The 16,074-nt window shown below is 37.4% G+C and overlaps 1 protein-coding gene across 1 annotated transcript in view; it reads right to left on the bottom strand.

Moving 5' to 3' along the window:
- Nucleotides 1–987: 987 nt before the first annotated feature.
- The window catches only part of LOC133336323 (hybrid signal transduction histidine kinase G-like), a gene marked incomplete at its 3' end in the record, with an annotated part of 47,807 nt that continues 32,720 nt past the window's right edge, over nucleotides 988–16,074 (bottom strand). The window contains exons 7-10 of the mRNA XM_061544617.1: nucleotides 8,184–8,565; nucleotides 7,871–7,928; nucleotides 7,546–7,699; nucleotides 988–1,065 (exon numbers count right to left, since the gene is read on the bottom strand). Coding sequence (XP_061400601.1) covers nucleotides 988–1,065; nucleotides 7,546–7,699; nucleotides 7,871–7,928; nucleotides 8,184–8,565 — 672 coding nt within the window. The remainder of the gene's footprint in view (nucleotides 1,066–7,545; nucleotides 7,700–7,870; nucleotides 7,929–8,183; nucleotides 8,566–16,074) is intronic.

Raw genomic sequence — 16,074 nt, 5'->3', positions numbered from 1 at the left:
TCTTTCGATTTGCACGAAATTTGGCATAGCGTAATGAATTAAGTCTAGAATGATGTGTGTTTGGATAGAGCTCCTATATACATCTTCTCCCGATTTTAAGTACATCATGATGCACCAAGAATTCCAAATGTGACCGATATTCACAAAACATACTGAAATTAGTATAACTTAACCTGTGACAAGTTTCGATGAAATCGGTTTAGATTTAGATATAGCTTTTATATATATTTTCGTTCGATTTTTAGTGAATGGTGCACCAAACTACTCATGTTTTTTTCCAATCGGACATCCGGATTGATTTACATAAGTTTGTCCCATTGTAAGAAGGAACCCTATATCTGATCAACTTAGTATATGTTGCAGAATTACATGTTTATGGATTAATTTTCATGTTAAAAAATGCGACGTCTGTTAGGATTCATCTGTTGAATATACCCAAAGTGGTGAAGAGTATCATATAGTCGGCCCCGTTCGACTTTATTACTTTTCTTACTGGTTAAAAATAATATATGTTTCGGGGACTATCAGTTTGTGGATTTTTTGAAAAAAAAAAATATTGAGAAACTAGCACAGCTATAAGTTTGGATTTATTTTAACCCTTTCGGTGTTTTTGTCGAATATATTCGACATTCTCTTTCTTCCTTTGCGATTTTTCGGTTATCCTATGTACCGTTAACAAATGTTTTTGTTTTTGCTGAAAATACGAAACTGTCCGAACTGGAAATTGCTTCTATGCCTTTATATGATTTTAAGTCCAAAATTTTGGATTTTTATTCCGACAAAAATTTTGTTTGACACTGAAAGGGTTAAGGATATAAATGATATAAAAGGAGCTTGGATTTTAAAAATATTTTTCAAGAACTCAACACTCTAAAATCTGTCAAAAACCAAGCAGGACGAAATGGTTAGATTAGAGAATAATCAGTCAAACATATAGATGCCTGTATGCTACAATATATTCGTCCATGTCCGACATTATTCCCTTACCTTCATTATAACATAAATATGTTTGCGATCAACACGTAATAAGGCCAACAATTTAATCTTCATTTGACCCATCTTTGCCTGGAAGGCCAACAATGTTAATTGAGATACTGAATATTTCAACACAGGCACAAATAATAATCCAAAATAAAAACAAAACCCACATTTTAATTGCATTCGACTGCTGTCAACTGTCAGTTTTAAATGAAGTCATTAGCGCACAAAATACCGACATCATTTGTATTTGGGCATGCGTGACTTATTTGTCCATAAAAAAAAATCAAGGGGGGAATTTATCTTTGGTTTCTTATTTATTATTTTGTAAAATTACCAAAAAAAAAAAATAACGATTGCTGCTGAAATTTAATTAGCATTGTCAATCACAATACCATCGTGTGCTTCTTCTTTGTAATATTTTTGTTCGTTTGGGCTCTGTATTAAGAAGCTCTTATCGCTTGTTATTCAATCAGCTTCATTACAAGCCCCGTCTGCACATATGGGGAATGTGATGTGCCTGCTCTTCTTTCATCTCCTACTCATCTTTGTTTTTCGCTCATCCACATTTGAAATTGCCATAGGGAAATGTTTTTTAAACGAAATAAAAAAAATTAAGACAGCCATCATTGGCAGCAATTCGATATGAAATCGAAATTATCGATCTGTTCATAATTAAGATTAATGTTCGAATTTGATTACTTGGCATAAAGTAAGTAACATGTGTGTGCGGCTTTGTACTTTACAGACTTATTTTGTTTTTTTGCACCCTAAAAAAACTATTTCGAAGAAATCTTTAAAACAAACAACATTTTATTACTCCGTACGAGAGTAAGTGAAAGCATGGGAATCTTTTTTTTGTTTCCGATGGGCAGTACTCGATAATAAGTTTTGTTTTCAATACAAAAATATTGATTAATTTTTATTGCGTAGTTTTGCATAACTGCCGTTTTTGCCATTTGATTTAGCATTTCGTTTTGCGGCTAATTACAATAGTTGACGGACAATTTTATAAGGGGTTTTAGTTGTGATTACAATAAGTGAATAGAGGCGTTCCTCAAATTCGGTTTTAATTGAAATTTATAGAGTTTTTTATATTTTTTCACCAAAGGGATATACCCTAGGTTAGGTTTGGGGATGTGCAGTCACATGTGTGACTACAACACCCTGAGACCGGTTAGGTCCGTTGTGATCATCCACAAGAAGAGATACAGCGAAGAGAAGAGACCAACGACAGATCTGTAGGGGAGAGAAGATTAGTAAATTAAAGGAGTGAATGAAGGTCGATGGCCCTATGAGTCAGACAGAACCTAACCACTCCTAACCACTTTATGTTTCTAATTGTGATATAGATTAGAGCAGGTTCGGTTGTTGAGAAGAAGCTGAGATTCGGTAGAAAATGAGAACCCGTTAGTCTGTGTCGCTTGTAAGCCAGGACTGGGCAATGACACAGGAGATACTCAATTGTCTCCGTCTCCTCCTCGTCAACACAGAGTCTACAGTAATCAGTTGCATCAAGATCCCATTTACTAGTAAAAGTCCTGATGTTGCAGTGACCAGTGATGATTCCCGTCATCACTCTAATTTCAGCTTTGCTCAGGTTCAATAGTGAGTGCGTTCTTTTGGTAGACAGAGTCGGCCAAATTGATCTTGACACGTTGCACCAAGGTTTCGTCAAAGAATGCCTCAAAGTTCCTATAGAAAAGACATATGGGTGGTTTGATTGAGCCATCAGTTTCTAGACATCTTTCATTACCCAAGATGTCACAATGTCCTGGTACCCAACACAACCGATAGCTATGGTTAAGTTCTTCCAGAGCTGCTCTACACTTGAGGACGGCTTCGGATTTGATGTGACAAGATTTGATGGATTTAAGAGCCGCTTGACTATCCACAAAGATAGTCACCGGTTCAACGACCTCAGCATCCAGATTTTTTATCAATTCCGCTGCCTTCCAGATCGCGAAGATTTCAGCTTGGAAAACACTACAGTTACTATCCAGCTTGTAGGTCAACTCATGGCCTAACCTTTCACAGTAGACGCCTGCCCCAGTACCTTCTTCCATCTTGGATCCGTCTGTATAGAAGGCCAGACCGTCCAGAGGAGGGTTACTTCGTTTCCAATCGTCTCTACTAGGAATAACGACATCTACATCGTCAAATCTAAGGATTGGTGATATATAGTCGCTTAGTTTAGCGCGTTGGTCCAATGCTATACCTGGTTCATTAAGAACATTACTATGCCCAAAGGTACAGTTCCGCCAGAGTTTTTGTTCATGCAGCCTTAGGGCGCTACGCGCAGCCTGACACTTAATGCTGAGACCCAGCGGCTTGAAGTACAGCATTGCGTTCAGAGCTGCTTGTGCCGTACTCCTTCTGGCTCCTGTAACTAAAATCGCGGCGGCTCTTTGTACCTTGTCTAATTTACTAGATGTCGACTTGAGGCTCAGACAGTTCCACCAAACAAGAGAACCATAGGACAAGATGGGCTTCACCACAGTGTTATACAATCAGGGTATAGTCGATGGTTTTAGCCCCCAGTTTTTCCCAATGGAGTTCTTGCATGAATAGAGTGCAATCATTCCTCTCTTCGCCCGCTCCTCAACGTTCCTTTTCCATCGTAGTTGACAGTCCAGGATTGTGCTGAGGTACTTTGCTTCGGGAAAGGATATACCCTACACCATAAGGTATATTAAATTTGCCTTTCCGTTAGCAAAACCTTGAAATATTCCCCGGAGACCCAATTATTGATTAGAACAAAATTCTATATCGGTTTATTGGATAGAGATCGGAAAATTAAGGATAGAGCTTTGAAAAACAGGTTTCTTGGTATATAAGGTTACACAAAACTAGTTCACTTTATTGGGATCTATGGGGCTTTGGTCAGCAGACCAGAGAGGATTAAATATGGGAAATGTAGTCTGCCTCCTCTGCTTAGATAGTCCGGCTCAATTGTAAAGTAGTCGGACATCATTTCATCGTTTCCAACATCTACATCGTACAGAGTTTTTCCATAGGTAGATTTAGTTTCTTTAAGAGGACAACTCTCGTCAATAGACCTTACACTTATCAGATATCGTGTTGAGGATCTGAAAAGAGCTTGTTGAAAATCTTGTGGTATCAAATTGTGGCGGTGAAGAAGTTATCCTAGAACCAATAAGAGATGACGGTATCAGGCTCGAATAGCAATCAATCGGCTGAATAATAATAAAGCAGCAGGTGCTGATGAGTTATCAGACGAACTATTCAAGACTGGTGGTCAGATGCTGGTAAGAAGAATGCACCAGCTGATTTGTACTATTTGGCTAGAGGAATGCATGCCCAATGATTGGAACCTCAGCAACCTGTGTCTCGCGCACAAAAAAGAACAAAAAAACAAGTGAAAAAGCGTTAAGTTCGGCCGGGCCGAACTTCGGATACCCTCCACCATAGATATACTGACAGGTACTTGAAATGAAAATATAGGGAAAATACCAAAAAGTGGACCTATATCGACATTTCCACAAACCGGTTGTGTAAACCACAATGTAAAGTATAAAACAAATTTCAGAAATTTTTAATGGACAATTATACCCTCAGTTTTATGGATAATGAGGGTGTATACACTTTGACACGGTTAGAATGGTTCTAGACCCATGTTTCTTTGGACCAAATTTGTTAAAGAAAATTTTGATTTCATCCAAACTTTGGCCATCTTCTTATTTTTTCCAAACTTAGTTCAAATTCGAAGATGGGGAATATCGGTCCACTCCTTCTGGTACCTCCCACACAGGGGCTAGGTCTAAATACGGGTTAAAGTTCATATATAGGTCATTATCGAACCGTACGTTCTAGTTTTTTATCTCGATATCCTCCGCAGGTGATATGATTACAACAGAGTCTTAGAACCAAACCCAAAACGCGGAACAAATTGCATAACTATTTTAATATAAAAAAGGGGGTTATATAGGGACTACCCCAAAAAGGGGGTGCATATTAATAATTTTTTGTAGGAAAATTTGTTACCATATACGACTTCAAAATACCAAATTTCAGCGAATTCGGTTGAAGAACGTGCTCAAGAACCTCAAAATAGCGAAAATTGGGAATACCCTTATATGGGGGCTACTAGAAAAATTTGACCTTTATTTATAATTTTTGGTGGAGATATTTGGCACCCAATAAAAACCAAATGTACCAAATTTCAGCGAATTCGGTTGAAAAAACGAGCTCAAGAATCCCAAAATACCGACATTTGGGGGGTACCGTTATATGGGGGCTACCAGAAAAAATGGACCTATATTTATAATTTTTAGTGGAGAGATTTGCTACCCAATAAGAACTCAAAGTACTAAATTTCAGCCTATTCGGTTGAAAACTACCATGAAAACCCCCAAAATACTGAAAATTAGAGGGTACCGTTATATGGGGGCTACCAGAAAAAATGTACCTATATGTATAATTTTTTGTAGAGAATTTGGGTACCCAATAGCAACTCAATATACCAAATTTCAGCGAATTCGGTTGAAAAACACGCTCAAGAACCCCAAAATACGGAAAATTGGGGGGTACCCTAATATGGGAGCTATGCCTAAACGTGGACCGATGTATCCCATCTTCGAACTTGACCTGCCTGCAGACAAAAGAAGACTCTGTGCAAAATTTAGGCGATATATCTTAACTTGTTTAGACGCTAGAGTGATTACAACAGACGGACAGACGGACATGGCTATATCGCCATAGAATTTTACGCTGATCAAGAATATATATACTTTATAGGGTCGGAAATGATTATTTCGATGAGTTACAAACGGAGAAACAAAATTAATATACCCTCCATACTATGGTGGAGGGTATAAAAACGATATGTGCCACCTATAGAGGAATAAGTCTCTTTTCCATCGCGTGCTGTGTATTGGATATACCAATGCGGCTTCAGACCTGGCAAATTCACCATTGACCAGATTTTCACTCTGCGCCAAATGCTGGAAAAGATCCACGAAAAACACATAGACACATTCCATCTATACGTCGACTATAAAGCCGCATTCGACGGCCCTATCCATTCAGAGGTATTTAAAACCATGTCTGCGTTCGGTATTCCTGCAAAATTAATTCGGCTATGTAGGATAACTTTAAGTGGTCAGTAGTTAATGTCGGAAAGGACCTTTCGGAGCGCTTCAATACCGAAAAAGGTTTCAGACAAGGTGAGAGTGTGTGATCTGCTTAACATCCTGCTGGAAAAGGTCATACGACATGCAAATGAGAACAGAAATTGCACTATGTGTACCAAACAGCATATGTTACTGGCCTACGCCGACGACATCGACATAATGGGTCGAACATTGCGAGCGGTAATAGCCACTTTTGAACAAATTGAGAAGGAGTATGCCAAAGTGGGATTGGCAGTAATCGGCGAGAAAACCAAGCTGATGGTATAAATGCGCAAGTAGAGTCGGACTACTGTGGAACTAGAGAACTACAACTTGGAGGTAGTTACAGATTTATATACCTTGGTACCGCCATAAATAAAACGAATGATACCTACCTATACCTCTATGTCAAAACATGGACCTATAATATTCATTTTCTGTTCAGATTTATAAACACACAAATGCAAAATAACAGCCTTAAAGTACCGAAAATTTGGGGGGCTTCATATGAGGGAAATGTCAGTTATCAAAGCCCCGAAATGCCAAATTACAGCATTTTTAGTTGGAAAAAGAGATTTAAACCTTCAAAACACCGAAAATTGGTTGGTACCATTATATGGAAGCTATGCAAACATCCTAGGAGTAATACCAATGCCAGTTAAATATTTCAATGCTCTATGTTAAATATTGCGATCTCTATCGTGATATCAACAGATAGATAGACGGACATGGCTAAATCGACAGAGAATCGCATTTGCCAACAGAAGTGTTTGTAATTTGGGTCGGGTAAAGGACGATGAAAACATAGGAATATTGATTTTTTGTATAGCTCTTATGAGTGATATTGTAGGTCAAAAAAATCTCGCCTTGAGGTATCAAGAAAATAAGGACGAAAAATGCGCTCAAGGACTCGTGATAGATGAATGATATGTTTTACATTTGCCATTCGATTTGATTGAAAAAATGCCATTTCAGAAATAACCTGCAACAGTGACAAATAACCTTCGAAAAAAAATCATCACACCAGAACTCAAAAACTTGAACTATGGCGTATTTCTCCCTCAGGGGTCTAATTTTACTCTTCAAGGGCTTTAATGTCCAAAAGGATTTTTTTGTTGCACAGTGTAATTAATTGTAATGCAAAAAACCAAAAAAAAAAAAAAAACTTAAAATGTTACTGACCTTCTGATGGACTTACACCAGTAGTTCAAACTAATCGATTTTCTATTAAAACAAAAAGTGAAAATTAATTTTTAGGATCAATCATCTTTGTTAAGATGACAAGACAAACTGTGATTTTGTGCAAGACTTTAGGACCGGCTGGCATTTGGACATACCACATCTTGATCATCATCCCGGCCAGCATCACAGCGTGTGACAATGTAATGCAACTACTACTAGTCCTACTACTGTAACAACTTAATGGTGGACTTACCTCATTAATTTCATCTTCAAGAGCACGTTGCCGTGTTAATTCGCGCAAATGTTCGCGACGTTGTTCCGTGAGCTGTTCCAATCGCTTGGCGGCACGATCAATTTCATTGAACAGCAATGTTACCTTTTGGAGACGGATTGCAACATCGATGTTACTGGCGATGGGCTGAGATGGACCACTAGCACCGCCACCAACGCAATAATTCATTAGGCCGCTTATGGTGCTGGCAGTTGTGGCGCTTAAACGACTAGTTGTTGTTGGGTTAATGGACGACGTGGCTGTATAAATGCAGGACTTGGGATTTGTGGCAGTTGAGGAGGACAACGACGATGACGTTGATGATGGCGAAGAAGATGTTAGTGGTTGGTAAGATTTGGTTATGGCTGTTGTTGGTGCTCCCGCAACATTGTGACTAATCGAATTGTTGTTGTTGTTATTTTTATTATTTTGGTTGCCTTGATAATTAAAGCTATAACTACTGCTTGTACTAAACATGAGCTTATTGCGATTGAGGGTACCAGCGCCACCATTGGCAGCTCCATAATAGCTACCAACTAAATTTCCCTTAATCTTTAGACTGCAATAACTGTTAAGTTTATTTGTGTTGTTGTTGTTGCCGTTGTTGTAAAAGCCACTACTGTTATTGTTGCTGTTGATCGTTTTGGCCAATTCCTGTAGACGTGCCATTGTTGTCGCACTACGCTTGCGCAAATTATGCAATTCAGAATCCATCAGGGCACGACTCAATGCCCGATGTTGGGCATACAATTGACGCCTGGTTGGCAGACCTTGCAGGTCGGCTAAGCGTATATCATTTAAGGCTGCCACCAGACGTTGTGCTGCACCCGTACACTGCTGATAGAACGGTTCGTAGTGAAGGAAAAATTCACGCCATTTTCGTGCGTCATGCTGATGTAAACCCCCCAGTCGTCCAGTGGGTATTTCAGTGGCTGCCACATGTGTTGTAACTTCATCGACACCAATATAGGTAAGTGTTGAGTGTGGTGTGTCGGTATGTGTCTGTAATATAACGAAAATAAAAATAGAAAAATGTTAACACATAACGAAAGGAAATTACATTTCTAAGAACAAAGCCAAAAAAGTAGATTTATGTATATTTATCGGTATACCATGGAAATTATATGTATGTATGCTTGCATGTCTAGGCATATAAAGTGGTTAACTAATTTACGAGGGCAGTTTATTTAAATCGTGTTGAAAATGGGGTTTATTATCCATAAATCCGGTTCCAAAATTTAGCGATACGGATCGGTATCCACGAATAAATTTTATTAACGTGTTTAACATTAAGAAATGTATTTATTTTAGACATTTTTGACCTACAATTTGTTCGAAATTTTTAGTGTACGTACGGGTAGGTATAAGATTTTCTGAGCAAGGATCGGCTAAAAGTGAAAAAGGACGTAGGAGTAGGTATAAGATTTTCTGAGCAAGGATCGGCTAAAAGTGAAAAAGGACGATGAAAACAAAGCAAATTTCGATTCCTAGCCTCTTGGGATCTGATTTCAAATGTTTTGAGCGAACTTTTTGTGGAATATTCGGAGGTCAAACATGCTCATCTTGTGGTGTTTAGATTACAGTTCAACAAAATAAGGACGAAAAGGATGCACAGGGTCCCGAGATAAAAAGAAAATATGTTTTACAAAAATACTCCTCATTCGATTTGGCTGAAAACATTCGATTTGTCTCAAAAAAAAAAAAAAAAAAAAAAAAAATGGAATAGCGGCAAACTATGATAAAAAACAAGGAAAATTCAGGCTAAAGCTCACAAACTTAACTTATGGCGAATTTTTCGTTCAGGGTTCTTAGTATACTCGCCAAAGTCAAAGTCATGACCTCGATGTTGTGTCTCAGTGTTATCAATAATTATAATTTTGATGCATAGATTCGATATTCGCTTATGTTAAAGCCATAGGCCAATGTCTCAACACTCATCCATTACGGAACTATTTTACTGGTACGGTGGATTCAACATGCCCGACCGAATTTTGATACTTGCACTTTCACAAAATTAATTCAAAATTCTTATAAATTGAGTATACGAATATGAATATTCGTCACAGACCTCATCAAGTATAGCTTGAATTCGAACATAAAACATATTTTACCATAGCTCTCATATAACTGTGCCGCTTCAATTTCGGTATTTTGAAGGTTTTTGCCGCATTACCCATGCGAAGTAATTAGCCATTTCGGGTTCTTGGGGGTTAAAAAACGAAACCCTTACCTCCGGTATTTTACAGGGGGGTAGGCAATTTAGCATTTCGATATAGACAGTTCTTGGAGGGATAAACAGCATGTTTGCAAACATCATCGGAACTGCTTTAGCCACATTTTCCCATTAAAGTGGCTGTAATGTAGCATTCTGGGTTCATGGAGATTGAAAAATATATTTAGCCCCCATATCAATATCTTTTACATATTCGATATTTTGAAGGATTTAGTCGTGATTCCCCACCAAAACGTGTGTAAATGGGTTTCTGGCCATTTTCGGCATATTTAAATATTTAGCCGTAAACTGGCATTTCGGATTTTTAAACGTCGAAAAACACACATATTTCGAGATTATTTTCGATATAGATTCATGTTTGGCATATAAAAAATCCCACGCATTTTCTGTATTTTGAAGGTTTTATTCACGTTTTCTCTCCGAATTGACTGTAAATTGACACAGATGTATATGGATGCTGGCATACATCTATAGAGAAAATTATGAATGTAGGTCCATGTTTTGACATAGCGCACACACGAATTTTCCATATTGATGTCCCATTCCATATTTGGAATTTTGGATTTTGCATTTATTATACCCTACACAACTATGTTGCCAGGGTATTATAGCTTTGTGCAGCCACAAAAGTTTGTAACGCCGCGAAATATTGGTCCTAGACCCACCATTAAGTATACCGATCGTCATATCTCGACTAGCTGAGTCGATCTAGACATGTGTGTCCGTCCGTCTGTCCATTATAATTTGTAAACACGATACAGGCCATAGTTATGGACCAATCTTCACGAAATTTTGCATGTAGGATGGGTTCTGGCCAATGAAGACCCCTATTGTTTTTGATAAAGATCGGTTAATATTTAGAGGATGAAATGGACCAAATACTAAATTTTTGTCGGTTTTTCTCGTCGCCCCAGAGGCCGCAGTTATGGTCCGAACATCGTGAAATTTTACATGGAGAAGGGGATCCGACCAAAGAATAAGCATGCCTTTTTTGATAAAGATCGGTCAATATTTAGCAGGTCAAATGGACCCTGACTTTTGTGTGAAAAATTACAAAATTTTTTTCTGGGACGTATATACTTGCTCCTGAAGGACATATACTCGAGATCTTGATAGTATGTCCAAGATGAGTTGTTGACCTTCAAATTGATAACAATTATATGGCTGTATGTACTCCGATGCGGGAGTTATACGTAATTAAGTAAAGGTGACTATGTGCATATTATTACTATTACTCCATTAGAGGACGGAAGTGTCGCGCTGATCGCTTTAAAATTGTATATGAAGTTCCGATTATGGTCAAGGACGACGCTTATAGTTTTCGGTGAAGTTGAAATTTAATTCAGGGGTGCAATGAACCGAAAACTTTAATTTTTTCAGATTTTCTAGTCGCTTTAGAGGCAATTATTATATGCAGAACATTATATATTTTACAAGGTGAAGGGGATCTGACCAAATACTTAGAGCGGCTGTTTAGATGATGATCGGTCAATTTTCCGAGGGTCAAATCAACCAAAACCTAAAGTGGCCAATTTTTTATTTTATGGCGTAAAAATTATCTTCAAGAAAAAAAAAAAAAATTTTGGTAAATATGCAAGACTTAGAAATAGGAGTTGTTGATCTATAATCTGTAAAAAGGGTGCAAATATCGCGAAATATTGCCCAGGCTCAGAATATAGAACCGCCGAAAGTGTGATTTTCTTGGTAGTTGTGTAGGGTATCATATGGTCGGCCCTGTCCGACTATACTGCTCCGCTCACTGGTTATATCCTAATTTTTATACCCTTCACCACACTGTGGTACAGGGTATTATGTCTTTGTGCATATGTTTGTAACAGGCAAAAGGAATCGATATAGACCCGTGGTTCCTTTTGAGAATATGCATAGAATTACTTTCTGAGTCGATTTACGCATGTCCGTCCGTCCGTCCGTCTGTCTGTCCATGTTAAATTGTAAACAAAGTACAGGTCGCAATTATTGTCCGATTTGGATGAAATTTGGCACAGCTCACTTATTTGGCCCAGGGACGAACCCTATTGAAATTGGGAAAAATCGGTTCAGATTTAAATATAGCTCCCATATATATTTTCGTCCGATTTAAGGTAAATTGGGAAAAAAGTCCCCATATATGTTTCGATTTGCACGAAATTTGGCATAGCGTACCGAATTAGTTCCAGAATAATGTGTGCCAATTTTCGAGAAAATCGGTTCAGATTTAGATATAGCTCCCATATATAGTTTCGTCCGATTTAGGGTAATTGGTGCACCAAAGTCCCTATACATCTCTCAATTTACACGAAATTTTGCACAGTGTACTGAATTAGGTCTAGAAAGATGTGTGTTAAGTTTCCTGAAAATCGGTCCAGATTTAGATATAGCTCCCATATATATTTTCGTCCGATTTTAGGTAAATGGGACACCAAAGTCCCTATATATGTTTCGATTTGCACGAAATTTGGCACAGCGTACTGAATTAGTTCCAGAATAATGTGTGCCAATTTTCGAGAAAATCGGTTCAGATTTAGATATAGCTCCCATATATAGTTTCGTCCGATATAAGGTAAATGGTGCACCAAAGTGCCTATATATTTTTAGATTTGCACGAAATTTGGCATATAGTACTGAATTAGGTCCATAATGATGTGTGTTAAGTTTCATGAAAATCTGTCCATATTTAGATATAGCTCCCATATATATTTTCGTCCGATTTAATGTAAATGGTGTACCAAAGTCCCCATATATCTTTCGATTTGACGAAATTTGGCATAGCATAATCAATTAGGTCGAGGATGATGTGTGTTAAGTTTCCTGAAAATCGGTCCAGACTTAGATATACCTCTCATATATATTTTCGTCCGATTTAATGTAAATGGTCCACCGAATACCCTATATATCTTTCGATTTGCACGAAATTTGGCACAGCGTAATGAATTAGGTCTAGAATGATGTGTGTTATATATACTATATCTATAGCAACTCTATATCTGACCAAATGAAAAATTTAGTATGGGTTGCAGAACGACATGTTTATGGATCCAATGTCATTTTACTGGTCCTTTTTTACTGACGGGCATCTGTTAGAATTCATCTGTTGAATATACCCAAAGTGATGAAGGGTATCATATAGTAGGCCCCGTCCGACTTTACTTCTTTCCTTACTGGTTTCGTTCGATTTTATGTAAATGGTGCCCTGAAGGGCTTATGTTTGTTCGATTTACACGAAATTTGGCAGAGGGTTTTTAATTGAATATAGAGTGATAACAAAAAACAAATGGTGCTCAATTAGGTCCATGTGTTTATATATAGCTCCCATACGTAATTTTATTTTTCAATTGGTTCAAATATCTATCTGGATAACACATTTAATTTCGCCCGATTCTATATATGTTCTATCTACAGGATATTGTAGTTATTAACATCTCTTGTATATACCCAAAGTCGTGAAGGGTATCATATAATCGGCCCCGTCCGATTTTTGAACTTTCCTTACTGGTTTTTGCCTCAAAAACATGTCGTTCTGTCCATTGTGGATTGTGTAGATTTGTTATGAAATCCCATTGACATCTTCTTTATCACTCTTTTGTTATGTATTTAAATCCATGAGAACCAATTTGAATAAATGGCAGATATAAATCTAACCTCATGTTGGTAATTTTTATTTAATCGCAATTTAACTATTTTAGAGTACCAAAAAACTCCAACAACTGACCTGGGAACCTTTTTATCCAAGAGTAACACACAATAGGTGTTTCTTTTTCATTAACCTAAAGAATTGTGAATAAGAATATCATTAATCTACTTCTGTGTTCATATTTCAGTGCATGCTCGTTTATGTTTATTGACATTTTATAACCAACAGCAGCAGCTACTTGCTGACTGGCAGACTGACTGATCAATCAACAGACACGATTTCAATTTGAAATGCTGTTAAATGAGTGACACTAATGTCATTTGCCGATCAAAGTTTTCTTAAATGTTTAGTTATTGATTGTTATTGGATTGGTTTTGGTTTCGGTCGGTTGGTTGACTGGATGGGTGGCTGGTGCACGAACGTTGAAATATTCGAATCAACATCGTGGAAAAATTCCACAAGAATTTCTATTAAAACAGAACATAGAACAGATAATTGTAAACTGATTGATGTTGTAATGAAATAGTTAAGCGACCTTTTCAAACATTTCTGTTGAACTTTGATCAGAATGTGAACATGCTTAGATAAGGTGGGGTATTATTTACCCACATACCTATATAATATAAAATCTACGTAAAATGATTTACTGCAATATTACAGAAAATGCGTTTTAAGTTTTCAATCGACTCATACTTTAAAAGAGACAGAGGAACTTCAACAACTTCACAATCAGAGTGTGAAAGAGATATTTTTCTGAATTTTTTTACACAACATGAAGTCTGATATAGCGAAAAATTCTGCAGCATTAACTCAAAAATCACGATTTTTGATTTATGCCGGTCTTGCAGCAAATGAGCGATATGTCGTTATATTCTCAACTTACCTGGCAATATACCTTCATACAGAAAAAATCTGAACTTTGGGCATTTAACACAGAAAAGTTGTTCATTTAATTCAAAACTTTATATAAATTAAGACATAACTTCCTCACAAATATCGTCATTACACGATGTCATATCACATTTCTACATTTGACTTCCATTTAAAGACCATTTCAGTCAAATGTCTTACTTTGGATGTATGCATGGACAAAAAAAGCTTTTTTCCTAACACCATTAACTTTAATGAACTCTTCTGGCCACTGCACTGCAGGCTACCTGCCGCCAATAACAGCAGTAGCTGCAACCAAATACAGAACACAAAGATGCGATACAAAAATGTACATTATTTCCAATTAAATAGTGAATTAACAATTCGTTTATGGAATACTAAATTGTCTAAATTATGCAAGCGCGATATAGTTCTATAGGAAAATAAAGGTAATTGCTAACCAGTAAGGAAGGTAGTAAAGTCGGACGGGGCCGACTATATGATACCCTTTACGACATAACCCAACGACCAATAAGCGGGTATATTTGTATAAAATATATATATTCTTGGTCAGCGTAAAATTCTATGGCGATTTATGTAGGTCCATCTTTCTGTGTCTAAACCAATTGAGATAGATCGACAAAATTTTGCATTGTCCCATGCCTGCAGGTCCGAAGATGAGCTTTATCGGTCCAGGTACCAAATGTATCCACTAAAAATTATTAATATCGGTCTACTTTTTCGGGTAGCCCCCATATAATGGTTAACCCAGCCCCATTTCGATACGTTGAGCGTAATGTTGTGTCAATCGGACACACTTTAAATCTTTGGTGCACCATGTGCGAAAAATCGGACGAACATATATATGAGGGCTATATCTAAATCTGAACCGAAAAATTTGTGCAAATTTCGTGGCATTAGGCCTAAATTTGACTCCTTGGTGCACCATTTGCGAAAAATCGGACGAACATACATAACCCAACGATCAATAACCGGGTGTATTTGTATAAAGTATATATTTTCTCGATCAGCTTTATTGGTCCACGTATCAAATGTCTCCACTAAAAATTATTAATATCGGTCTACTTTTTCGAGTAGCCCCATATGATGGTTAACCCATATCCATTTCGATACGTTGCGCCTAATGTTGTGCACTATTCGCGAAAAATCGGACGGACATATATATGGGGGCTGAACCGATTTCAATAAAAGTTGGTACACGTTAATCTATCTTAACTTCGGTACGTTGTGTAAAATTTCGTGGCATTAGGCCTAAATTTGACTTCTTGGTGCACCATTTGCGAAAAATCTGACGAACATATATATGGGGGCTATATCTAAATCTGAACCGATTTCAATAAAAGTTGGTACACGTTAGTCTATCCTAACTTCGGTACGTTGTGCAAAATTTCGTGGCATTAGGCCTAAATTTGACCCTTTGGCGCACCATTTGCGAAAAATCGGACGAAAATATATGTGGGAGCTATATCTAAATCTGAACCGATTTTTCCCAATTTCAATAGGGTTCGTCCCTGGGCCAAATAAATGATTTGTGCCAAATTTCATATTATTCGGATAATGAATGCGACCTGCACTTTGTTTACAATTTAACATGGACAGACAGACGGACGGACAGACGGACATGCATAAATCGGCTCAGAAAATGATTTTATGCATATTCTCAAAAGGAACCATGGGTCCATCTCGTTTCCTTTTGCCTGTTACAAACATATGCACAAAGACATAATACCCTGTACCACAGTGTGGTAATGGGGAA

The sequence above is a fragment of the Musca vetustissima genome, unplaced genomic scaffold (assembly GCF_032173495.1).
Source record: "Musca vetustissima isolate MV318-11 ecotype Yass unplaced genomic scaffold, APGP_CSIRO_Mvet_v1 utg293847, whole genome shotgun sequence".
Lineage (NCBI taxonomy): Eukaryota > Metazoa > Arthropoda > Insecta > Diptera > Muscidae > Musca > Musca vetustissima.
This window is presented reverse-complemented; position numbering and strand designations above follow the sequence as displayed.